Source organism: Aethalodelphis obliquidens, unplaced genomic scaffold (assembly GCF_003676395.1).
Source record: "Aethalodelphis obliquidens isolate GAN/ISIS:26980383/991018 unplaced genomic scaffold, ASM367639v1 scaffold10, whole genome shotgun sequence".
NCBI lineage: Eukaryota > Metazoa > Chordata > Mammalia > Artiodactyla > Delphinidae > Aethalodelphis > Aethalodelphis obliquidens.
The window spans coordinates 22,112,483-22,136,712 of NW_020837954.1; the positions used below are offsets into that span (position 1 = coordinate 22,112,483).

Here is a 24,230-nt window from a genome sequence, read left to right on the forward strand (position 1 = left end):
GGGAATATATGTATATATATAACTGATTCATTTTGTTGTGAAGCTGAAACTAACATACCATTGTAAAGCAATTATACTCCAATAAAGATGTTAAAAAAAAAAAAAATCTGGTCAACATAGTCAAATGAAATTATAAAGGTAATCATATTCTAAACATTTGCTTCTAACCTCAGAAACATAATATTGTCAAACTATCTGTGAAACTTAAAACTGTGGATAAAAGTGACTACAGATTTAAAAAAAAAAAAAATATAATGATATAGGTAGATTAAAAGTAAAAAAAAAAAAAAAAACTTATCATGTAAACTTCAATCAAAGGTAAGAAAGAGGAGTTATATTAATATCAGATAAAATAGACTTCACAGCAAAGAAACTGAAAACTGCCAGATTCAGAGAGGGACATTATATATTGACAGTGGGTCAAGACACCAAAAAGACATTGCAGTTCTAAATGTGTATATACTAAAAACAAACAAAAAACAAGCAGCAAGATATGTGAAGCAACCACATCTATCTATCTATCTTAAAGGTGATGGGACTGCTTCCATGTTTTGGCTAATATGAAAAAGATGTTATACAGGATTATACAAGGATTTTTACGTATATAATTTAAATTTCTCTTTGAAAAATACCTAGGAAAAGAATTCCTTGGTCATAAGGTAAATTATGTTTAACTTGTGAAAAACTGCTAGACAGTATTCAAGAAGGATTGACTCCTTTATGCTCCCACTGGCAGTTTATGAGTGCTGGGTGCCCCACATCCCCTACAACTTTTGGTGAAGTAAATCATTTTCATGAATCCATTCTAGTGGGGGTCTTGTGGTACTTAATTGTGGTTTTAATTTGCATTTCCCTGATGAACAATGATGTTGAGCATTTTTCTGTGTGCTTATTAGCCATTCATTTATCAGTGTCTGTATAAATCTTTTCCCTATTTTAAAAAATTGGTTTGTTTATTGTTTTATTACTGAGTTGCAAGAGTTACAGATATAATCAGGATATAAGCTATTTATCATATATATATGTGATGAGGGTATTTTCTTCCCATCTCTGGCCTATTTTCTTAATAGTTTCTTTTGATGGACAAAAGTTTTTAATTTTTATAAAATTCAATTTATCCATATTTTATGGCAAGTTTTGTTTTTCATAGATTCATTAAGAATATGTCATCAGAGAATAATTAGAGTTTTATTTCTTCCTTTATAATCCACAGGGTTTTCTTTTTCCTGTCTTATTTCACTGGTGGAAATTGCAGGTGGTATAATGCTGAATAGATGTGGTGAGAAAGGACATCATTCTCTTATTGCCAGTCTTGGGAAGGAAAGCATTCAGTATTTTACTATTATTATCTTAGCTGTAGGTCTTTTGTAGTTGTGTTTTATCAGACTGACTATCCCCTTCTATTTCTAAAAGTGATGCTAAATTTTAACTATTTTTTTCTCTGTATTAATTGAAATATTAATATTATTTTTCTCTTAATCTGGTAATGCAGTGATTACATTAATTGCTATTTGAGTGTTAAACCAACACATTTTTTGGATACAGTCCACTTGATAATTTTATATTATCCTCTTTAAATATTAGTGGAATTGATCTGATAGCATTTGTTAGGATTTTTGTGTCTAAGATTATGAAGGATATTGGTATTAAATTTTCATTTCTTGTAATATATTACCATATTCTTTTACTACTAAGGTTATGGTGACTTTGTAATATGAATCGGAGTTTCTGCTTCTCTTTGATTTTATGAATTTTGCTTGTGTGTGTAGGATTGTCACTGTTTATTCCTATAGGTTTGACAGAGTTCAATAGTGAAGTCATCTGAACATGTCTCTTTTGGAAATTTTGAAATGATGAATTCAATTTCTTTAATGAATATTAAGGTATTCATCTTTAAATTTTTTTCTTATGTTAGTTTTGATGAATTGTGTTTTTCAATAAATGTGTCCATTTTACTTATTAAATATATTTGCATGATGTTGCTCATAAAACCTCTTCACTGTCCTTTTAAGTTTGTAAATTCTGTAGTAATGATAGTTCTTTCATTCCTGATGTTAGTATTTTGTATTTTATCTATTGCTTTTTTTAATCAGTCCTTTTAGGAATTTATCAACTTTGCTAACATTATCAAAGAATGCATTTTTGGCTTAAGTATCTCTGTTGTTTTTGTATATTTCATTGACCTATGTCTCTTTTATTATTTTCTTTCTCCTGCTTAAGGCCTAATTTCTGTATGTTCCACATGTCCTTGTTCCCCTATTCTTCTTTTCTTGCATTTTTAATCATAATTCCATATGTTATGGCATTTAGCACTCATTAACAGTTCTTAGCTAGTTATGAAAGAAGAGTATCATTAAAATGCCAGCAGTAAGCATTGTATTTAATGGTATAATACTTAAAACTTTCCCTTTGGAATTGGAAAAAGGAGAAGGATACATGATATTCTACATCTATTAAACATGTAATTTGGACATCTTTGACAATAAAACAAATCAAGAAGCAGATATAAAATATGTAAAAAAAAAAGAAGTATATCTTTCATTATTTGAAGCCAACATGATTGTGTACATAGAAAATTCAAAAGACTCTAAGACAAATTATTATAATCAATAAGTGAATTTAGCAAGGTTAAGTAATACAAGGTTGGTATACAAAATCATTTGCATTGCCATACATCAGTACAAAATAAATAGGAAATAAAACTTTAAAAATGATACTATTCACAATGCCAAGAAAAAGAACAACAAAATTCTCAACTACTCAGAATGAATCTAACAAAAGATGTTTAAGATCACTCCTTTGAAAAACACAAACTGTAGTGAAAGAAATTAAAGAAGACAAATAAATGGAGGGATAAAAAATGTCAATAATTGGAAGATTTGCAGATTCAATTCAGTCCAAATAAAAATTTCAGTTTTTTTTTTTTTTTTTTTTATAGGGTAAAGGGGTGAAGTAGAAATTGATAAACTGCTTATAAAATATATATAGAGGGCTTCCCTGGTGGCGCAGTGGTTGAGAGTCCGCCTGCCGATGCAGGGGACACGGGTTCGTGCCCCGGTCTGGGAAGATCCCACATGCCGCGGAGCGGCTGGGCCCATGAGCCATGGCCGCTGAGCCTGCGCGTCCGGAGCCTGTGCTCCACAACGGGAGAGGCCACAACAGTGAGAGGCCCGCGTAATGCAAAAAAAAAAAAAAAAAAAAAAAATATATATATATATATATATATATATATATATAGAAACACATGGGGCCAAGACTAACCAAGGCAATCTTGAAAAAGAAAAGAGCCAGAATCCTTGCATTACCAGATTTAATACAATTTTATAGTAATTAAGACATAGTAATATTAGCATAGGGATAAACAAAGACAAATAGAAAAGAAATGGGTTGAAAAACAGACCCACATGTATTTGATCCTTTGATTTATGACAAAGGTGACAAGGCAGTATAATGAGAAATAATGGTCAATTCTATAGGTATTAATGATTTAACCAGATATTCAAATTAAAAAAAAATACCTTTAGTCCTACCTCAAGCCACATACAAAAGTCAATTCCAAATGAATTCCCATCAGATATTTAGGTAACACAATGAAACTTTAGCAGAAAACATAAGAGTATATTTTTTATTATCTAGGGTTAGGAAAATTTTTCTTAAATAGAAAAAGAAATATTCAATTTCTTAAATAGAATAAAAAAATATTTCTTAAATTCCTTAAAAAATTTTTGATAGTTCAGACTGGATCAAAATGGAGGACTTTTATTCATTATAGTACGGCATTAAGATTGTGAGAAGGCAAGCCACAAAGTAGAAGAAAATATTTTTAATAAATATATTCAATAAGTGACATATCAAATATATAAGGAACTCTACGCATAAAGAAGAAAAGATACAACCCAAAAAGGGGGAAACAGGCCAAAGACTTGAAGAGGTGACTGCCAAAACTAATCTAGGATGTTTAAAGTCAGAATAGAGGTCACATTTTAGTGAGGCTGTGAAAGAAGGGCAGAGAGAAGCTTCCTGAGAGCTCTTAATTCTCTGCTTCTCAATCTGGGTGCTGCTGACACAGATGTGTCCACTCTGTAAAAGTTCATTAAGGTATATACTTATAAGGTCTACAATTTCTGTTACACTTTAGTAAGTTAAAATAAAGTCATATCTTACATTATATTTTTTAAGATAGTGCTTTAATATACCCAGATTATATAATCAGCAAGCAGAAGGGTACTGTATGACAATAATGTATTAAAACTAATAATAAATGCACAGGGTCACCAAGTCTAGACTTCATTACTGTGAGAGGAAAAAAATGACTGAACCAGAAACTTTGTATCCTAGTGAACATCATTTATTTCTCTGAGCTCTCACACCAAATAAACTTCTAAATTAATAGGCCAACTGCAATCAGTTACATGCCTCCCTTTTTAGGCTTTCCTATTTCTCTCAGAATAAATTAATAGTCAGTATGAAATGAAATGAAATGTGCCATGCTAGAAACAGTCCTTCAAAATAAGTTTCTATAAAGAAAGTCAGCATTTAATCCATAGTTCAAGAAGAAGCTATAATATGACATTTTATGAGCTCTAGAGACCACACACCCACACCCACACCCACACCCACACCCACACACACACACAGGATAATGAGGAGGAAGTTTAGGAAGACTGATAACAGCAACATAAATATCCATTTTTTCATTCTCCATCATCTTGGTTTCATGTCTTGGACAACCTGACAGGGTATCTTCTAGAGCTACTGGAAACATGGAGATTGAATAGGAACCAAGAGGGCCATACATGACAAAATTGTGTTCATTTGACTGTGTTCATTGACTCCATAGGCTCAGTCGATGACCTGGGGGAGGGAGCACATCTTGGAAGCCTAAAAAAGAGCTCTTACTATTGGAGTAAATATTACATTTCAAAATTAGGAAGCACGTTGAAAAACTTTAATAAACAAAGTGAGCTTTGTTAGCAAAATGAGTATGGGAGGTTCACAGGAATGAGTCTAAGATATTGACTAGGTGAACAATTGAGATTCAGAGAGAGAGATCATTACAACCCAGGAGACAAGAGCTCATAAATATGGACCACAAAAAAGAGGCATTGCTCTAAGTTTCTAATAAGTACTTCCCAAGAAGGGCCAGATGATAGACTTTTCCCAAGATACAGAGAGAGATGCATGTCAGGTTAAGAACTACTGACATTTTAAACTCTAAGAAATATGTCAAGAATGATTATAATCTAACATCAATATTGTATCAAAATGTACAGTGTCTTTTGGAATTGTGTGTGTGTGTGCGTGTGTGTGCGTGCATGAGTGTGTAGTTTTATCCATCTTTCAATTTGGCTATAAGGGAAACCTTTACCTAGGCCAGAGTTTCTCAACAGCAGCACTATTTACATTTTGGACCAGGTTATTTTTTGTGTGCAGTCTGTTCAGTGTATCATAGGGTGTTTAGCAGCATCCTTGGCCTCTATCCTTTAGATGCCAGTGACACACCAGCACCCCCAGTCGTGACAGTCAAAAATGTCTCAATACACTGCCAAATGTCCTCTAAAAGGAAACATTGCCCCCAACTGAGGACCACTGACCTAAGCAGATAAATAAAATGCCACCTCTCTCTTCTATCTCTTTTATTTGCAATGGGTTCCCATCATCTACTCAATGATGGCTGACACTTGAATGTGAATTTTATTATCCCTGTGCATGTTAACTAAATAAGGTTATGTGGGGCATAAATCATAGAAAGAACCATGGAAAGACCAATCCTAATGTTTGCATGACTAAAAAAAAACTTCTCTAATTAGAAAAAAGTAACTGATTTTTTTTAGTAAGTTTAAAAAGTATTTTCCTAATTTTTGGATTTTGGAAATTAATTAGTTTTGGAATGAATTTATGGACTTTCCATGGATAAATTTTCTCTTACCAGTCATTCATACTTGATTGATTTTAACAGGTACATTTTCATTAACATGGATTTGAATGACTGGGTTGATGATTTCTATGCACACACAATTTTCAGATAAATATATTTGCTGAGACAATAAGGTTAAAAAAAAGAGAAAAAGAGAAAAGATTCTTTGAATGCTAAAATTAAGAAATCATCTTACAGAGTCTAGATGAGGAATAATTTAAGAATTAGGTTGATGGTCTCTAGAAATTTCCTGAAGCATTTAGAAAAAGCACTGATGTTGGAAGAATACTGGACAGAATTCAAAGGGAAACAGAAAACGCAGTAAACAGAAAATTTGGCAGGCTGACTAATTCAATTAAAAATTTTATATAAAATCTTATGCAACTCAAGATTGCAAAATATTAACCTTTAAGCATTATTTCAAAATCACAAAATAAAATGTGTAAATTACTTAGTTTCTGAAAATATTTACTATAAAATATGGAAGTTGAACATAGGTTTTTCTTTTAAAGGCTATCAATAGTTTCTTATATTTCAATAAATAAGAAAACGGAGAAAGTTCAAAAAGCTAGTTAATGCCACCATTCTGGACAGCACAGGAAAGAGACACTTCATTTCTAAATATATAAGGACTCTCATTTTTCAAAGACCATCTCAAATGCCACCTTCTTTGGAATTTTCCTCTATCTCCCTAATCAGAATTAATTGTTTCTTCATCTGACCTTCCAGCACACTGTCTGTGCTTCTATTGTGAAGTTATGACCTTTCTTACGATCTACGGAGGGAGTTGCCCTGATGATTTTCTCCCTGTAAGTGTAAGAACTCCATGGGCTCAGGGATTGTACTCATTCCTTTTCTGTCCCTTACAGCAACTGACACAGATCTAGTGTGGAAGAGAAATTTTCTAAATACCTATTGAAAGTACCATTTACATTTACTTTCCTGGTTTAATATCCTAAGGTAAGTAAACAATAATTTTTTAAAAAAAGAATTTTGTTTGGAAGTTCAGTGTTTTTTAGTAATCATATCTATACTGCCATGTATTTGTACTCATGTATTTGTGTGAGTAAATGTGTAAGCAAAAATACAGAGTGATTAAGTCCAGAAAGGAGCATAGGTCAAGGTACGTTTTGATAGTATAGAATCATAGATGGTTAGAGCAAAAGTATCTTAGAAATTATGCACTCCAATTTCTTCGTGTAGAGTAAAGTAAGCAGGGGCCTCTTTACATACTTGTGATCTGGTAGCTAATTTAAAGGAAGCCAGAACCATATCATAGATCTCTTTCCCTATACCTTACTGCCTACAGACTGTTTAACCCACACAAACTAAGTGTGGTGAGCCAGTAGGCTTGGGAAATAGGTACCTGCCATAACAGGATAAAAAATCTGAATCAGGAGTTTTCGAAGTAGTATCATTGTTTTGGCCCTGTTTTACAACTGTAGGGTATCTAAAAACCAAACAACACCCCCGCCCCCCACCAAAAAACCTATAAAATGCCTTCAAAGAAACTGACAAAAGAAATTTAAAAATAATGTTACTGAATAAGATTCTTCTTTTCTGGATGTTAACACGTATTGACTTTTAAAGCACTACCACCAAATGGTACATCTCCTTTAGACTAGAGTAAATATGACAGAAATTCCAACTACCAAGCAGGACAACCTAAGTTTTAATAAAATAAAATGTATGACTAAGCTGTATGTATATAGTTATATAAAAGTAATTATAAGATTATACAATATCTAGATAAACTTTTTTACTTGAAATTGTATCTTAAAATTCCTCATATGTTATTTCACTGAACAAAGATGTTAGATTTATCTCATTTGAAAGAGAAAAGTGAGTTATCTATATTCAGATGAGAACTACCGAATTGGTAATTTTTATATTTTGTACAGCCCTAATTTTTTTGTTTGTTTTTTTGGTGGTACACGGGCCTCTCACTGTTTTCGGCCTCTCCCGTTGCGCAGCACAGGCTCCGGATGCGCAGGCTCAGCGGCCATGGCTCACGGGCCTAGCCGTTCCGCGGCATGTGGGATCTTCCCGGACTGGGGCACGAACCCGTGTCCCCTGCATTGGCAGGCGGACTCTCAACCACTGCGCCACCAGGGAAGCCCGCTCTGATTAATTTTTAAAAAGATAATAATGAAACAATTTCAGAGCTAAAAAACATAATATACTAAAATTCTCTCTGGTGTTTTGGGGAGATGTAATTACTACAGAATATTAAATTGGGAAAACAGAAATAGAGCACTTAATCTACATGTGTAATTGGGACACCTGCACACAGCAGACAGTTTTGCTCTTGGAGAATGTTAAAGGATTAGTTTTCTACAATTTCAGCTATTATCATTATAGTTTTTACTAATGAAAGGTCATGGAAGAAAACTATTGATGACTGGAAATTTAATTTGATTAATCTAAATGCTTGGGAGGAACTACACCAACCCTGTAGTTGGAAATTCACAAATAATTTACATTTAGAAACTCATTGTAAGCTAAATATGATCAATTCTTCCTGGAAAATTGACAATTAACTCTGGCTGACTTTCTGACCAATAGCTTGAAGGTATGTACCTTTCAGCAAAAACGATGAACACACTTTATAGGTCTTGTTTTGTTCCTTGTTTATACTAGTTGTCTTATTTGTGCAGTTATTTTGTATCTTTGTCGTTTGTTATTCAATTGATCTCTTTTTAAAAAAAAGTTTTTTTGATGTGGACCATTGTTAAAGTCTTTATTGAATTTGTTACAATATTACTTCTGTTTTCTGTCTTGGTTTTTTTCTCTTTGGCTGAGAGGCACATGGGATCTTAGCTCCCCAACCAGGGATCGAACCTGCACCCCCTGCATTGGAATCCAAAGTTCCAACCACTGGACCGCCAGGGAAGTCCCTGATCTCTTATGATTAACAGAAATTCTTTAAAATTTTTGTCCAATAATCTGTAAGACTACCAGTAAAAGTAACAGAGTCATGCTCAATCCTTCAAATGTAATATTATTTAGAAAATCATAAACTACAAAGAGTATGTTGGTTAGAACTTGAAATTAAAGTATGCCCACCATTACTGGAGAAAAAAGTACTGATTAGCAAAAATACAGAATTTCCTCCAATCAAAAATGATTGTATACTTGGGAGGGAAATGGTGTAATTGGGAAGGACTGTATAGTGTTGGGGATTTTTCTTTTAATAAACATAAAAATGTATTCAATTTACAACCCAGAAAGAATCCTTAGTAAGTTTTTGGCAAGGCAAGGGTAGAGGAAATAGAAAAGGACATTAGTCAGTTCAATTTGGAGAGGAGGAGGAGTTATACATTTTTAAAAACTTGGCTAAATTTTGAAAGGCACTATGGTAGCTTGATTAAGACAGTGGCCCTGGAACCATAGTGTGTGGGTTTTGAATCCCAGCTTTGCTGCTTAAATAAAGCTTATATTTGGGGGAAGTTACTTAACTTGCTCCCTCTTCAGTTTTACTATTTTTAAAATAGGAACAATAATATTTTTTACCTTATAAATATCTGGGAATGATTAAAAAGTTCATGTATATGGTGTGCCAGGTAGCCCAGTACATGGTAAGTGCTCAAATCAATAATACCTATCACTATTACCTAAACAGAACTGGCATACTCAAAGGTTCGAAATTTTTTTCATAGAATTTTTGAATTACAAGATTTTTTTTGGTAATAAGTCTAAAGATCATTTTGAAATGCTAGCAGTGCTAATATTTGATATATTTCCATTAAATGAGTTCTGAACAAATATGTTTAATATAAAAATTCAGGTTTTTAAAGATCTCAGTCCTTTCATGTGGATATACTAGAGTTAGGCAAATCAACACTTTTCAGAACAGAGGGTTATGATATTCCTGGAGGTTACAGAATATATATTTTTGTACAGTTAGGAAAGTGTAAATTCATGGCTCACTGAATACATATTGACTTCTTCCATAAAGGTTAAATCTATTTCAATATTGACAAGTGATTTTTCTCCATATTAGTATTCTGAGATCATAGCCAACAAAGATATGCTGGAGAAATTCTAGAATTCAAAGAGGAAATATGTTTAGAACATCACTTTTGCAGAGGCTATGTGTTCAAGATAGGGGCTGATGAAATTAAGGAGGAAAGGGGAAAAAACAGGGGCATAAATGAGCCTTGAGGCAGCATGGGAGTATGATGTGAAGAATATGGCTTGTGGAGTACACTGCGTATTGTGGTGGCTTTAAAACACATCTGCAGATTATCTGACCCTCATCCCTTCAAAAGGTGAAGATACTTGATCTCCTCTTGGAACCAGTGCCAACCTTTGGCACTGCTTTGATGAATAGACAATAGCAGTAATGACACTGCATGACTTCAAAGGCTAGAACTCATGCAGCTCTTGGGACCCTGGTTCTGGGAAGCCTGTAACAAGTCTGGCTACCTTGAGGCTGCCATGCAGAGAAACCATATAAAGAGGCTATTGAGAATGAATGAGAGAATGAGAAGCAGGTAGACAGAGACAGAGAGAGACTAACCTAAGGAGCCCAGCTGTCTGAACTTTTTAGTCCAGGAACCAGAAATTTGATTGGAAAAGCTTTGAAGATGATTCCAGCCCTTCCATCTTCTGAGTGCAATTATATGAGACCCTGGATTTTTTAGCTGAGTCTCTCAACCCCCAGATTTGTGAGTAAAATAAATAAATGCTGGGTTTCCCTGGTGGCGCAGTGGTTGAGAGTCCGCCTGCTGATGCAGAGGACACGGGTTCGTGCCCCAGTCCAGGAAGATCCCACATGCCACGGAGCGGCTGGGCCCGTGAGCCATGGCCGCTGAGCCTGCGCGTCTGGAGCCTGTGCTCTGCAACGGGAGAGGGCACAACAGTGAGAGGCCCGTGTGCTGCAAATAAATAAATAAATAAATGCTATCATGTTAAGCTACTGTTTTGGGGTGGCTTGTTACACAGCAATGAATGATTAGAACAATGTGCCCTTTCACATGAGCTAGTCACATCACACAAATGTTTAATATGATTTAACATGTATATAGAATTTCCATATTTTGCTTCATATCATTTATTATACACAGGGTATCAAAGGATGATAGATGTCCAAAAGAAATATCTAATGTAAGCCAGTAAACTTTTATAAAAGTGATTCATTCACTCAACATATATTTATTGAGAATCTACTATATGCTGAGTAATTTTTTAGACTCCAGGGATGTCACTGAGAAACACAACAAACTGATAAATTCTTTGTCACTATATACAGTGTCATGAAAGAGACAGGCAATACATTTTTAAAATGTATAAAATAACTCCAGGTAGTTATGTGATAAGAAGAAACAACAGATCAACAGATTGTTCAAGGGATTAGGGGTTGATTATCTAAGATAGGGTAGTCAGGGAAGATATTTCCCAGAAGACGGTTTTTGAACATTAACACCCCAGGCTGAAAGAACAGCAAATATTTAAGTCCTGAGTTGTGAAAAAGAACAAGAAGAATAATGTGTCTAAAGCAGAGTGAGTAAAGAAGAAAGTGACATGAGATGACAATGAGAAATGTGAATTCCATTTTAGGTGAGATGGTAAGCCATGGGAGGAATCTGATCAGGGGAATGAGATGATTTCAATCACTCTGGCTCTTGTATGAATGTAACAGAGGTGGCTAGCTGTTGACCAAAATCCATGCTCTCTTATACCTGGCACACAGTGGTGTGATTATGTGCCTAAGGTCTAGCCAACAGAATGTGATTGGAACTAACACACTTCTGGCCCATAAAAAGTCTCCCATGTGTGATCATTCAAGCTCTTTCCCACTTCCAGCTGACAGGGATGGAGGTAATACTCAGAACAACCTTAGCAGCCACAGTTTGAAGATGGCAGAAACATCATCACCCTAGGTGCATAATGACTGCACGGAATAGACTCTCTTACTCCTACACCCGCTCCCGCCCCGCCCCCCGCCCCAACACCAATCATATACAACACCACTGCCAGCATCATCAACTAGGAAACACCCTAACTTTTTCATGAAAAAAAGCTAAAGTAATTTTGTTTTGAGTAATTACATGTATGGGTCTATTTGTTAACTCAGTCAAGTCTACCTTACCTAATACAGTGGCTAAGCAGCCCCTTCTAAAAGAGGGGCTGGACTGGAAAGAAGATTAATGAGAAGACTATTTTAATCAACTAGGGGAAATATACTGATAGTTGACACAAGGGTGGTGACAGTGAACTTGGCAAGATATGGTCAGATTCAGAGTATAGTTTGAAGATAGAACCAAAAGAACTTACTGATGATCACATTTAAGAATATCAGCTAGAAATTTTGAAAATTCTTATAATCCTTCAATACTCTTGTGAAACCAGATAACAGAATAGACTTTTCCTGATTCACTTTTGACTGGGAACAAAATCCACAGAATTCCTCAATGAGTGTACGACAAATCTCCTTCTTATGCAGAATTTTCAAAGAAACTCCATTCTTTGATTCTTGGACTTTATAGAAATTAAGCACATAAAAAGTGGCAGAGACCAAATTTGTTTGGAAGGATATCTTTGGATAAAACTGTGAGATGAAGCTTCTTCCAGGCCCAAGGCAGCAAGAGAGCCTGTCTATTTCATCTCAGTCCCAGTGAGGGGCTTTTCATGGGACCAGCCAAACCTCTAAAATATTTTCCCTGAAATGATGCCTGACATATTTGAGAAGACCAAAACCTGTGTGACAACAGGATAGACGTGGCTACATTGGAATCTGTGTGCTCGCACAAAATTTATTGGTAAGAGCTTCTGCTTACAGCTGTGAGTCACACACGGAAGGAGAGGTAGTATGGGCTTCTTGTCTTGGGCTCTGTTGAGTTGGCTACCTGGAGGAGACAGAGAAGCTCTCAGCAGAAAGGCGGTAGAGGTAGGGCATGAGATGCTCAGGGAATGTGACACATCAGTGGTCTTGGGAGAATCCATGACTAGAGAGTTCTCCTTGGTGCACACAGATGTGCATCTCTTCTAGGTAGAGGAATCTCTCAACAGTCCATTAATGTGCCAAGGAAGAAAAAAATATGTTTTATATAGAGAAGACCTTCCTACCCCACCCCAAGCCAGGAAGGTCAGAATCTGGCTATCAGGTCAGGGATGGGGTGGTGGAGAGGAGGGTAGAGAATAGACAAACAAACAGGAAGAAGCCAACCACACCAGCCCCTGTCCCCTTTCCCACTGCAAGTCTCCAGCCCAAAGTGGACCCAAGCGGGGCAGGGGAGAAAATTTTACATTAAATCAGGTTTGGAGTTTCATTACTATTTTGGAACGTGTATCCAAAACACTGAACTAAATGCATGATTGTGACCTGAATGCACTGTAGGACTCTCTATTTCTAATAATGAACAAAAGAGTTATGCAGTTTGCCGACTTTTCTTCTGAAGCAGGGGAAGATTAAGCCACTGAATAAAATTTTAAAAGACCACAGGACACTAAGATACAGTAATGTCTTGGTCATGTTATGAACCATGACTGCTCAAGACAGTGGCTCATTCAATTCATGATGGAAGAGAAATGTGGGCATTTCTAATTACAGTGACTCACAACAACAGAGAACTTTAGGTGGGAAAGTTTGGAAAGCCCTGACCTCAGGCCACCCCACATGTACCTAGGAAATCAACACAGTTTTCTTATCAAATGTATTAAGCAACTGCTTCTCTCCTGACTTGAGAGAAATGTGGCTCAATCACAGCAACTTCTTAAAGGATCATAAGAAAAGGCACTGCTGCTATATTTATGAATGCCTAACAAAATTTTAAAACATATGAGATTCTTCTTCAGTTTTGGAGCTTGTTATCTACATGGAGGATTATCTACATTATTTAAAGTGTTCTCTTTTTTTTTTTTTAAAGTCAAATGACACTTCAGAAGTGTTTCTAGAGTTTTATTCCTGTCTGCATCCTACAATCTTATTTTGTTCATGGATATTCTCAAATGGCAGTGGGAATTCTATGCACAGGATATTGTCGTGCTTGTTCAGAAAACCTGGTCTGTGGATCTTGATCTAATTACAGAAAGGAATGGGGGGAAAATGAACCTAGAGCTCTGTTTTTGCTTTATCCATGACACAGTTAATCTAAGACACTGCAGAGGTCTACAAATTCAGAAGACTTGAAAATAATTTCTTTGATATAATAAGAAGAAAACCATTTTTCTTTAACTGAATTTCTTGGCCTTTGTGGCAGAAATCAAATGCCACATATTATTGTAGTAGTTTTTCTCCCCACAGTTTAACCTAGGACCCGTTAACCAAGGCTACTTCTATATTCAGTAAGATTACATGCAAACTCAATTTCATGAATTATGTAAATGCCACTGCTGAGAGGTTCTACTGGTAATATAATATGACTATGCAAATGTACACTTCAGATACATTTAAGGCATAAAAAAATTACAAATTGGAGAAGTACATTTTTAAGGCTCTGTTTATTTTAGGCCATTCATGTCAAAACTGAAAACTGCCTTTTGTAAGAACACAGATGAAAAGTTCTAGATGAAATGGGGAGGAGCAAATCATTTTGGGAGCATCTATTGCTGTGAACTGAGTTAATTCCTTATGGAGGGTACCTAAGCAACACCAACATTTTATGCTAGACATTTTGCCAGTTATACCGGGATTCAATATAGTTTCAGATGATCCTACGATCAAACTAGATTTAGAAAACCATAGTCATCAAAGACTGAGATGAAAACTGATTTAGAAGTTGGGTTGGTTCTGATTGTGAAGTTTTAGGAATAATTTAATCAATGGATTTTTATTTTATTTTCCTTTTTATGTATGCTAATGGGTGATACACAGTTTAAAAGAAAACCTAAGTATAACAAATCTGAAAGACTTCTTTCAATAACATTTGATCTCATAGGAAAACACTGTAGTAGCTCAAGTGGCATGATGTTTTATTTTATAATGATATGTAAAATAATGGTATATCTTGCAATTACTAAATATTGTATGGCTTACAATTTTGTAGCAGATAGTGCAGTATCCACAGAGTCTTTTTTTTTTTAATTTTTATAAACAACAGCAATTTATTTATCACAATTCTAGAGGCTGGGAAGTCCAAGATCAAGGTGCCAGCAGGTTCAGTGTCTGGTGAAAACCCACTTCCTTGTTCATAGACTTTTTTTTGGCTATAATTTCAAATGTTGAAAGGAAAAAGGGAGATTTCTTGGGCTTCTTTTTTTTTTTTTTAAATCCGTGTGGCTTGTGGGATTTTAGTTCCCTGGATTGAACCTGGGTTGGGCCTGTTTTATAAGGATACTAATTCCATTCATGACGGCTCTACCCTCACAACCTAATCACCTCTCAAAGATCCAACCTCCTAATACTATCACCTTGGGGATTAGGATATAAACATATGAACTTTGCGGCAGGGGACAGGAACATTCAATCTATAGCAAGGTGCTATTGGAATGTGGTGGGTAGAGGCCAGGGATGCATCTAAACATCCTACAAATGCACAGAGCAGTTCCCACAAGAAAGAATTACCATCCTAAAATGTCAGCAGTGCCAAGGTTGAGAAACCCTGGTTCAGATTTATCTGATTGTTTACTTATGATTAGGTTCACGTTTGACATTTTTTTGGTGAAAACCTACATAGGTGATATTGTGGCTTTTTAGCAAATCTCATCAGGAGGCTCTTCCTGTCAAATTGTCCCTTTTGGTGGTCCCTAAGTCTGATCATTTGGTTAGAGTAGAGACTGCTGAATCTCTCAACTGAAATGTTACCTTTCCTGCTTTGTTGTTAGTAAAAACTACAAAGGGGTAGCTTGTAGTTTGGGGAGATACTTGGAGATCTTGTGAATATTTTATTGCCTCCAAATATTTTACCCAATAATTCAGCATCCATTGATAATCCTTGCTAGAACCAACTATTACACCGGGGATTGCAGAATGGTTGTTTTCTTTTATTCTACCATTCCTTCTACGATTTTTAGCTGGGATCCTTCTGTAAAGAAGAGCTTTTCATTTCTATTTTTCTGTTTTATTTTACTATTACTATGGACTAATGAAATTTTAATTTAACATATTATAAACCATTATCATCGTTAACGCATTTCAATGCTCAAATTGCCACTAATTTGGCCAACGGGAGTCACTTTAAGCTGTCTCCTATGTCCTTTTGACATTTCCCTTAGTCTTTGAGCTTTCCAAGATGCTTTATTATTTTTATTTTTACTTTTCATAGTTATTGACCACATTCCCCACACTGTACATCTCATACCCATGACTCATTTACTTTGCAACTGGAAGTTTGTACTTCTTAGCCTCTCTCACTTATTTCTTTCCTCCCCCACACTTTTTTTAGCCTTCTTAGTCTTCTTTGCTTTCTGGCACAAAATACGTCCCAGGCTCACCTTCTACTTTCCCAGCCCCTGCCCTGGAATCATCTATTTCTCCAAATGTTCCTTTTTTTTTTTTCCAAGGGGGCATAGTGTTTAGAACCAAGAACTGGGTGTCAGATATGTTCATTGCTACTAGAGTATCATATCACTAGATCTCTGTCCTTCTATATTTGTATCTTCCTTCTCCCACAGTGAAAACCCTGGTTCTCAATAAAAGCAATATATATTTGTGCATTTGTTCTACCCTATAATATATATCCAAAATGGTTTGTGGATTACTCCCCAATAATGTTTTTATTAGCCCGTGGTTTATCCCTTCCTTTTGTGAAAAAATGAATACAGACAGAAGCACTTCCAGAATGGCATAATAAAGGTCTCTGAAAATCTGGTCCTCCATAAAAGCAACAAAAACACAGGCAAAAATGTCAAAAATCAACTTTTTCAGAATTCTGGAAATTAACCAAAGCCTTGATAAAATTCGAGAAGGATTTATTCAAGAAAAACAGCTAAAACTAGGTAAGAACAGAAAGCTTTCTGGCATTTTAACTTACTCTAATCTCCTCCCCTTCTCCTTAGCTTTGCAGTAGACATGAAATCAGTAGCTATGAAATCCACAGTGTCTTGATTTACACTGTAACATCTTACAATATTTTGACTAGAGTATATTTTTGGCCAAGTAGCATATTTCTGATTGTTTGGGTGGTAACAGATAACTGTGGTCACTAAAACCACCACAGTCTATGTTCACAAAATCACAAGTGTTTATCTCAATATACTCAATTATGTTTTGCTTCCATTATAATCCTTCATTAATGATAAATTTTCATTTGTCTACTGGAAGAGTCCTCTTGGGCATATGGATGTCTATTTTAACTTTAGAGGCCTTGGTGACCATCCTCCATCCCCAGCCCAGGACCACACCAGGTAAAGTGAGACATGAAGATGCATATGCTTTCCTTGCACAGTGACTTCACCTTCTCCGAAATGGAAGGTTAGCATCTCTTCCACAGGCAGCACCAGCACACTAGCTAGAACATCACTGCTGTTGACTTAGTGAACCACCTTTTATATAAATTCCTCAAATAAACTTTACCTTTTACTAACTCTGACTTTTCCATGACCTTAGCTAATCTCAGTCTGTTAAAACTCTACCCAGCCTACAAGACCTGATGCAAATGTCATTAGATATTCCCTAATAACCTCAGCCAGAAACTACTATAATTTTTATGTTTATAGCTTTTATTCATGCTTGCCAAACACTGCATCATATGGCTATAAATTGATATATATATTTTTTCACTATCTGAGAGTAGAATCCTTGAGTACAAGATAATGTTTTATAGATCTCTATGTAATCCCACAATTTAAAGCTCTGCATGTAATAGGGATTCAATAAATGTTTATTAAACATTAAATTGCTGCATTTGTTAAATCCTTAAACTAATACACAATCTATATAACAATGCATAATGCCCTATGCCACATTTGGATTTTAATCATTTTTTTTACTAAGAACATATTATAAAACTATTCCATAGTATCACTAAAAGTATGTTATGAAAACTATTCAATGAAAATATAGAAATTTATGCTGTAACATTCTCTATGCAAACTTACCTCTCACAATGATGTTGGTAGACTTTTTTGCAGGGTTTCCCACATTATTATTGGCAATGCAGCTGTAAGTACCAGCATCTTCTGAGGTGATGGCAGGTATGGTTAAAGTTCCTCCAGTCAAAACAGTCTTTTCAGGCAGAGTCCCAAAGGACCTGACCCAAGTGAGAGAGGGTACAGGCTCTCCTCCTGTCGTAACACATACTAATGTTATGGCCTCTCCAGGATTTACAACTATAGGGTCATCCACCAAGAGTTTAATTGAAGGAGATGCTAAAAGACATAAACAAAAGAACATGCACCTATTTAGATCTACTACAACTAGAGTAACAGTATGCTTTATATTTCCTCAAACAATTAAAATGAAACATTGTTCTCTTGTGTCAAAATCTTACTGCAGTAATCAAGTTTAAATCATGTAGAATGGTTACTCATTTTAATTACATGTTATAAACCCATGGAATGGTTTTAAGATCTTACACATGGAGAAGGGAATTAAAAAGTTTATGTATTCTTGGATTATTCTTCCAAAATTAGAATGACAAGACAGATTAAAGTTTTAAGACAAAAATTCCTTTCTCTTTTAATGCTGACAATCTCTTTTGTCCCTCCAGGTATAAATATTGCAGCTGTTTAGTCCTTGTATTTTCATGGTGAAGATTGTCATTTATTTAATTTTTGGATCATTCTGAGGTGAAATGATACATATTTTGCAACCTGAACACAACCAAGTAAGATAAAAGATCACTGGAGGTTTTTACTAAGCAGTGGGCCTGGTTTTTCATCTTGAAAGGAATAACAAAATCATGTAATTTAAAGCAGCCCCCATATTTCCTCTCTAACCTCTCTATTCAGAAAGTTTAGGCAATGAGTTTTCATAACCACTGCTTTAAAACTTAGAAACAAATAAACCACTGTTCAAACACAGTCACCGAACTATGACGGCCACCACTCCAATGTTTGGGTTATAATAATCTCCCCAGTGAAAATAAGTTGTTTGCAACTTTTCAGGTAAAAAAAAAAATTGTAGATAAATATCCATTCAATAAAAAATGCTGTATTACAGACTTTTCATCAAACACTCAAAGGAAACTGCACAAAAACTCTGTTCACATACAGAACTTTTTTTTCTGCTTATACCACAGTGCCAGCCTATATAATGCATTCCTAAATAAAAACAGAGGGAATGCATTAGGCCAATGTTTGAGTTCACACATTCAGAAATATTTGATGCAAAAGTTAAAACTGAAATCTATCCATATTGGGAACACAAAGTGTTCAACTGTACTGTGCAATTTTTTTAGATATTAATTTCAGCTTAGAGTTGGAGAGTGCTTTTCTCAGAATAGAAGGTAAACTCCTTGTGTGATTCAATATTGTCTGCCTTGTTTGGATACAATGGAATACTACTCAACCATAAAAAGATGAAAACTTGCCTTTTGGGACATGGATGGACCTTGAGAGTATTATGTAAGTGATGCTAAGTGAGATAAGTCAGAAAGACAAATACCATATGATCTCACTCATACTTGGAATATAAAAAACAAACAAAACCCCAAAATATATGTACAAACCAAATGAAACAAAAACAAACATGTAGATACAGAGAACAGAGTAGTGGTTACCAGAGGGAAAGGAGCAGGGGGAGGGTGAAATGAGTAAAGGGGATCAACTTTATGGTAACTGATGAAAACTAAATTTTTGACGGTGACCATGCTGTAGGGTACAAAGAAGTAGAAATATAATGTTGTACACATGAAACTTATATAATATTATTAGTCAATGTTGCCTCAATAAAAAATAAATTTGAAAAGACACCAGAGGAGAGCAAGAAGACAACTCCATATTATAATTATGGTTCTGTGGAATAGGTATGGAATGCCTGGAGGACCTTTTTAAACATCATTGTTGCATGCTGGCCCTTCTAACGTCATCTTAAGAGACACAGAAGTTTCCAAAGTATCTTAATTGCCCTTGTGAGATGTTGACTTGAAATTATAAATATCTATGATAAACCTGTTGGGGAATTCACAAAATGAAAATAAGAGGCAAAAGGCATTGCAATTTGGTAGAAAAGAAAGCATCTCAAAGAGTTATTTAATATTGTTAAACTGATAAAAAAGAAACTACTAATTAAATATTTTTAAAAGATATTATACTTAATTATTGACATAGCATTATGAAAAAGTAAAAGAAATCTCTATAGCTTAGTGTGAGGTAAATAATATAATCTTACAAAGCTATTTAGTTAAAATACAATTGTAGACAGTCCAACAGTTATATTAGTAAAACTCATTTGTTTTACATCGTGTTTTAGTAAAATTAAAAGTCCCAAGGCCTAAGGGCCATTAATAGTATATGTTTAGATTATGGAAACACACAATGGTGACATTAAGAAATATTTGTCCCTGAAATTGACTTGTATAGGATGAGTTGTTTTTCTATTAGATAGACAATATAAAGAAAAAGGTTCAAGAGAATTTCAAAGCTCATAAAATAATATATAAATAACAAAAGACCACTGTTTTACCTATAGTGCATTGCAGAAGTGTATTCACAATCTTATTAAAAATTCTCTTTTCCAAATCTAAATTGAAAACAGCGTACTGTCCAACTTAGTTTTATTAAAGATGGCATTATTTCTCTGACAATCCCTGATGTTAAAAATATCCCACAAAGACCCCCAAAATGGGCTAATGCTTTCAAGACTTTAAGAATGCTCATACATATTTTAGTAACAAAATTTTACAGCTTTAAATTCTAAAGAGATAAAGGTGAAACTGTCATTTTGTTCTAGCATCTTACGTTTGATTCTGTAAATATCAGCTTTTTTAAACTATGAGGCTACGTTTAAGAACCACAGGGTCATTGGATTCATCAAGCTTAAGTGTAAATCATGCCATAGAGAAAAAAAATTAAAGTAGGAAAAACATAAAAAAAATTTTTTGTGTATTATTAAAAATATTTTAAGAGATTTCATCCTGGGCTAGTTAAGTCCCTTGCTATAAGCTTCCATAGCCCCCTTATTTTCCCTTTCATATCACATCTTATAACATTAGCCAGGCTTCCACTATGGCTCTTCAGACAGAAGCATCATGACTGCGTTCTCTGAAATATGGCCTGATAGTTGAATGGTAAGAGCACAAATTCTGGAGAACAATACCTGGGTTCTTGATTCTGCTATTATTTAATAACTGTGTGCACTTGGGCTAGTTCTTCTACTCCTGAGTGCCTCAGTTTTCCACTGTTGAAATGGAGGAAAATAATTACCTGTCTTACAGAGGTGAGACGATTTAACACGTGTTAAGTGCTTACAATAGTACCTAGTACAAAACATGCACAGAAAAAGCATTTTATTTTGTCATTATTTTCATTACCACCCCTATAGCCTTGTCCTGTGCTTGTACAGTTACTGTGCTTAATAAATATTGGTAAGGCAAATCAATAAGTGGGCAAATGAATAAATGAATGACTAGTGTAAAAAATGTAGTCACTAAACGATGTAATTTTTATATTTCACTCTGATGCATTTGACAGAGATATTTTAAAACCATTTTGACTTTTGGAGGTCCTACGCCATATCACAAAAAACATATTTAAATATACCCATACATTTTGAGGACACATAAAAAAATTTATTAATTTTGTTTTATTGATATATTTTAATTTATAAGTTGAAACTATTGTTTTTCAAGATTAATTTTAGTAGTGCCTTTAAAATCTTATAGGCAGGGAAACCTTCAAGATGGCACAAGAGTAAGACGTGGAGATCATCTTCTTCCCCACAAATACATCAGAAATACATCTACATGGGGAACAACTCCTACAGAACACCTACTGAATGCTGGCAAAAGACCTCAGACCTCCCAAAAAGGACGAAGCTCCCCACATACCTGGGTAGGGCAAAAGAAAAAAGAGACAAAAGAAGAGGGATGGGACCTGCACCAGTGGGAGGGAGCTGTGAAGGAGGAAAAGTTTCCACACAGTACGAAGCCCCTCCACTGGCAGAGATGGTGGGTGGTTGGGGGGAAGCTTAGGAGCCACGGAGGAGAGCACAGCAACAGGGGTGCAAAGGGCAAAGCGGAGAGATGCTTGCACAGAGGATCAGTGCCGACCAGCACTCACCAGCCCGAGAGGCTTGTCTGCTCATCCCGGCCAGGACAGGTGGGGGCTGGGAGCTGAGGCTCGGGTTCTGGAGGTCAGATCCCAGGGAGAGGACTGGGGCTGGCTGCGTGAACACAGCCTGAACGGGACTAGTGCGCCACAGCTAGCCAGGAGGGAGTTCAGGAAAACATCTGGACCTGCCTAAGAGGCAAGGGACCATTGTTTCCGGGTACGCGAGAAGAGGGGATTCAGAGCACAGCCTAAATGAGGTCCAGAGACGGGCGCGAGCACAGCTATCAGTGCAGACAGCAGAGACAGGCATGAAACGCTAAGGCTGCTGCTGCAGCCACCAAGAAGCCCGTGTGCGAGCACAGGTCACTATCCACACCTCCCCTCCCGGGAGACTGTGCAGCCCGCCACTGCCAGGGTCCCGTGATCCAGGGACAACTTCCCCGGGAGAACACATGGCACACCTCAGGTTGTTGCCACATCACGCCGGCCTGCTGCAGGCTCGACCCGCACTCCGTGCCCCTCCCTCCCCCCGGCCTGAGTGAGCCAGAGCCCCCGAATCAGCTGCTCCTTTAACCCCCTCCTGTCTGGGCGGGAAACAGATGCCCTCAGGAGACCTACGCGCAGAGGCGGGTCCAAATCCAAAGCTGAATCCCAGGAGCTGTGCCAACAAAGAAGAGAAAGGGAAATTTCTACCAGCAGCCTCAGGAGCAGGGTATTAAATCTCCACAATCAACTTCATGTACCCTGCATCGGTGGAACACGTGAATAGACAACAAATTATCCCAAATTGAGGCAGTGACATTCGGAGCAACAATATATATATTTTCCTTTGTTTCTTTTTGTGAGTGTGTATGTGTATGCTTCTGTGTGTGATTTTGTCTGTATAGCTTTGCTGTTACCATTTGTCCTAGGGTTCTGACTGACCTTTTTTTTTTTTTAAGTATAGTTTTTAGCGATTGTTATCACTGGTGGATTTGATTTTTGGTTTGGTTGCTCTCTTCTTTCTTTCTTTTTTTAAAATTACTTTTTAGTTTTTAATAATTATTTTTTATTTTAATAACTTTATTTTATTTATTTTTTTGTTTCTGTTTCTTTTTTTCTCCCTTTTATTCTGAGCCGTGTGGATGACAGGGTCTTGGTGCTCTGGCCGGGTGTCAGTCCTGTGCCTCTGAGGTGGGACAGCCGAGTTCAGGACATCGGTCCACCAGAGACCTCCCAGCTCCACATAGTATCAAAAATCTCCCAGAGATCTCCATCTCAACACCAGCACCCAGCTTCACTCAACGACCAGCAGGCTACAGTGCTGGACACCGTATGCCAAACAACTAGCAAGACAGGAACACAAACCCACCCATTAGCAGAGAGGCTGCCTAAAATCATAATAAGGTCACAGACACAAGAAAACAAACCATTGGACATGGACCTGGCCACCAGAAAGAAAAGATCCAGCCTCATCCACCAGAACACAGGCGCTAGTCCCCTCCATCAGGAAACCTACACAACGAAATGAACCAACCTTAGCCACTAGGGGCAGACATCAAAAACAACAGGAATTATGAAACCACAGCCTGCAAAAAGAAGACCCAAACACAGTAAGTTAAGCAGAATGAGAAGACAGAGAAGCACACAGCACATGAAGGAGCAAGGTAAAAACCCACCAGACCAAACAACTGAAGGGGAACTAGGCAGTCTACCTGAAAAAGAATTCAGAGTAATGATAGTAAAGATGATCCAAAATTGTGGAAATAGAATGGAGAAAAAACAAGAAACGTTTAACAAGGACCTAGAAGAACTAAAGGGCAAACAAACAATGATGAACAACACAATAAGCTAAATTAAAAATTCTCTAGAAGAAATCAATAGCAGAATACCTGAGGCAGAAGAACGGATAAGTGACCTGGAAGATAAAATAGTGGAAATAACTACTGCAGAGAGAATAAAGAAAAAAGAATGAAAAGAATTGAGGACAGTCTCAGAGACCCCTGGGGTAAAATTAAATGCACCAACATTCGAATTATAGGGGTCCCAGAAGAAGAAGAGAAAAAGAAAGGGACTGAGAAAATATTTGAAGAGATTATAGTTGAAAACTTCCCTAATATGGGAAAGGAAATAGTTAATCAAGTCCAGGAAGCGCAGAGAGTCACATACAGGATAAATTCAAGGAGAAACACACCAAGACTCATATTAATCAAACTATCAAAAATTAAATACAAAGAAA

General features: G+C 36.1%; 1 protein-coding gene across 1 annotated transcript in view; it reads right to left on the minus strand.

The window, feature by feature from the left end:
* MDGA2 (MAM domain containing glycosylphosphatidylinositol anchor 2) overlaps positions 1 to 24,230 on the minus strand; it is an 848,836-nt gene that overhangs the window by 272,849 nt on the left and 551,757 nt on the right. The window contains exon 6 of the mRNA XM_027111155.1: positions 17,900 to 18,169. Within this exon, the coding sequence (XP_026966956.1) occupies positions 17,900 to 18,169 (270 nt within the window). The remainder of the gene's footprint in view (positions 1 to 17,899; positions 18,170 to 24,230) is intronic.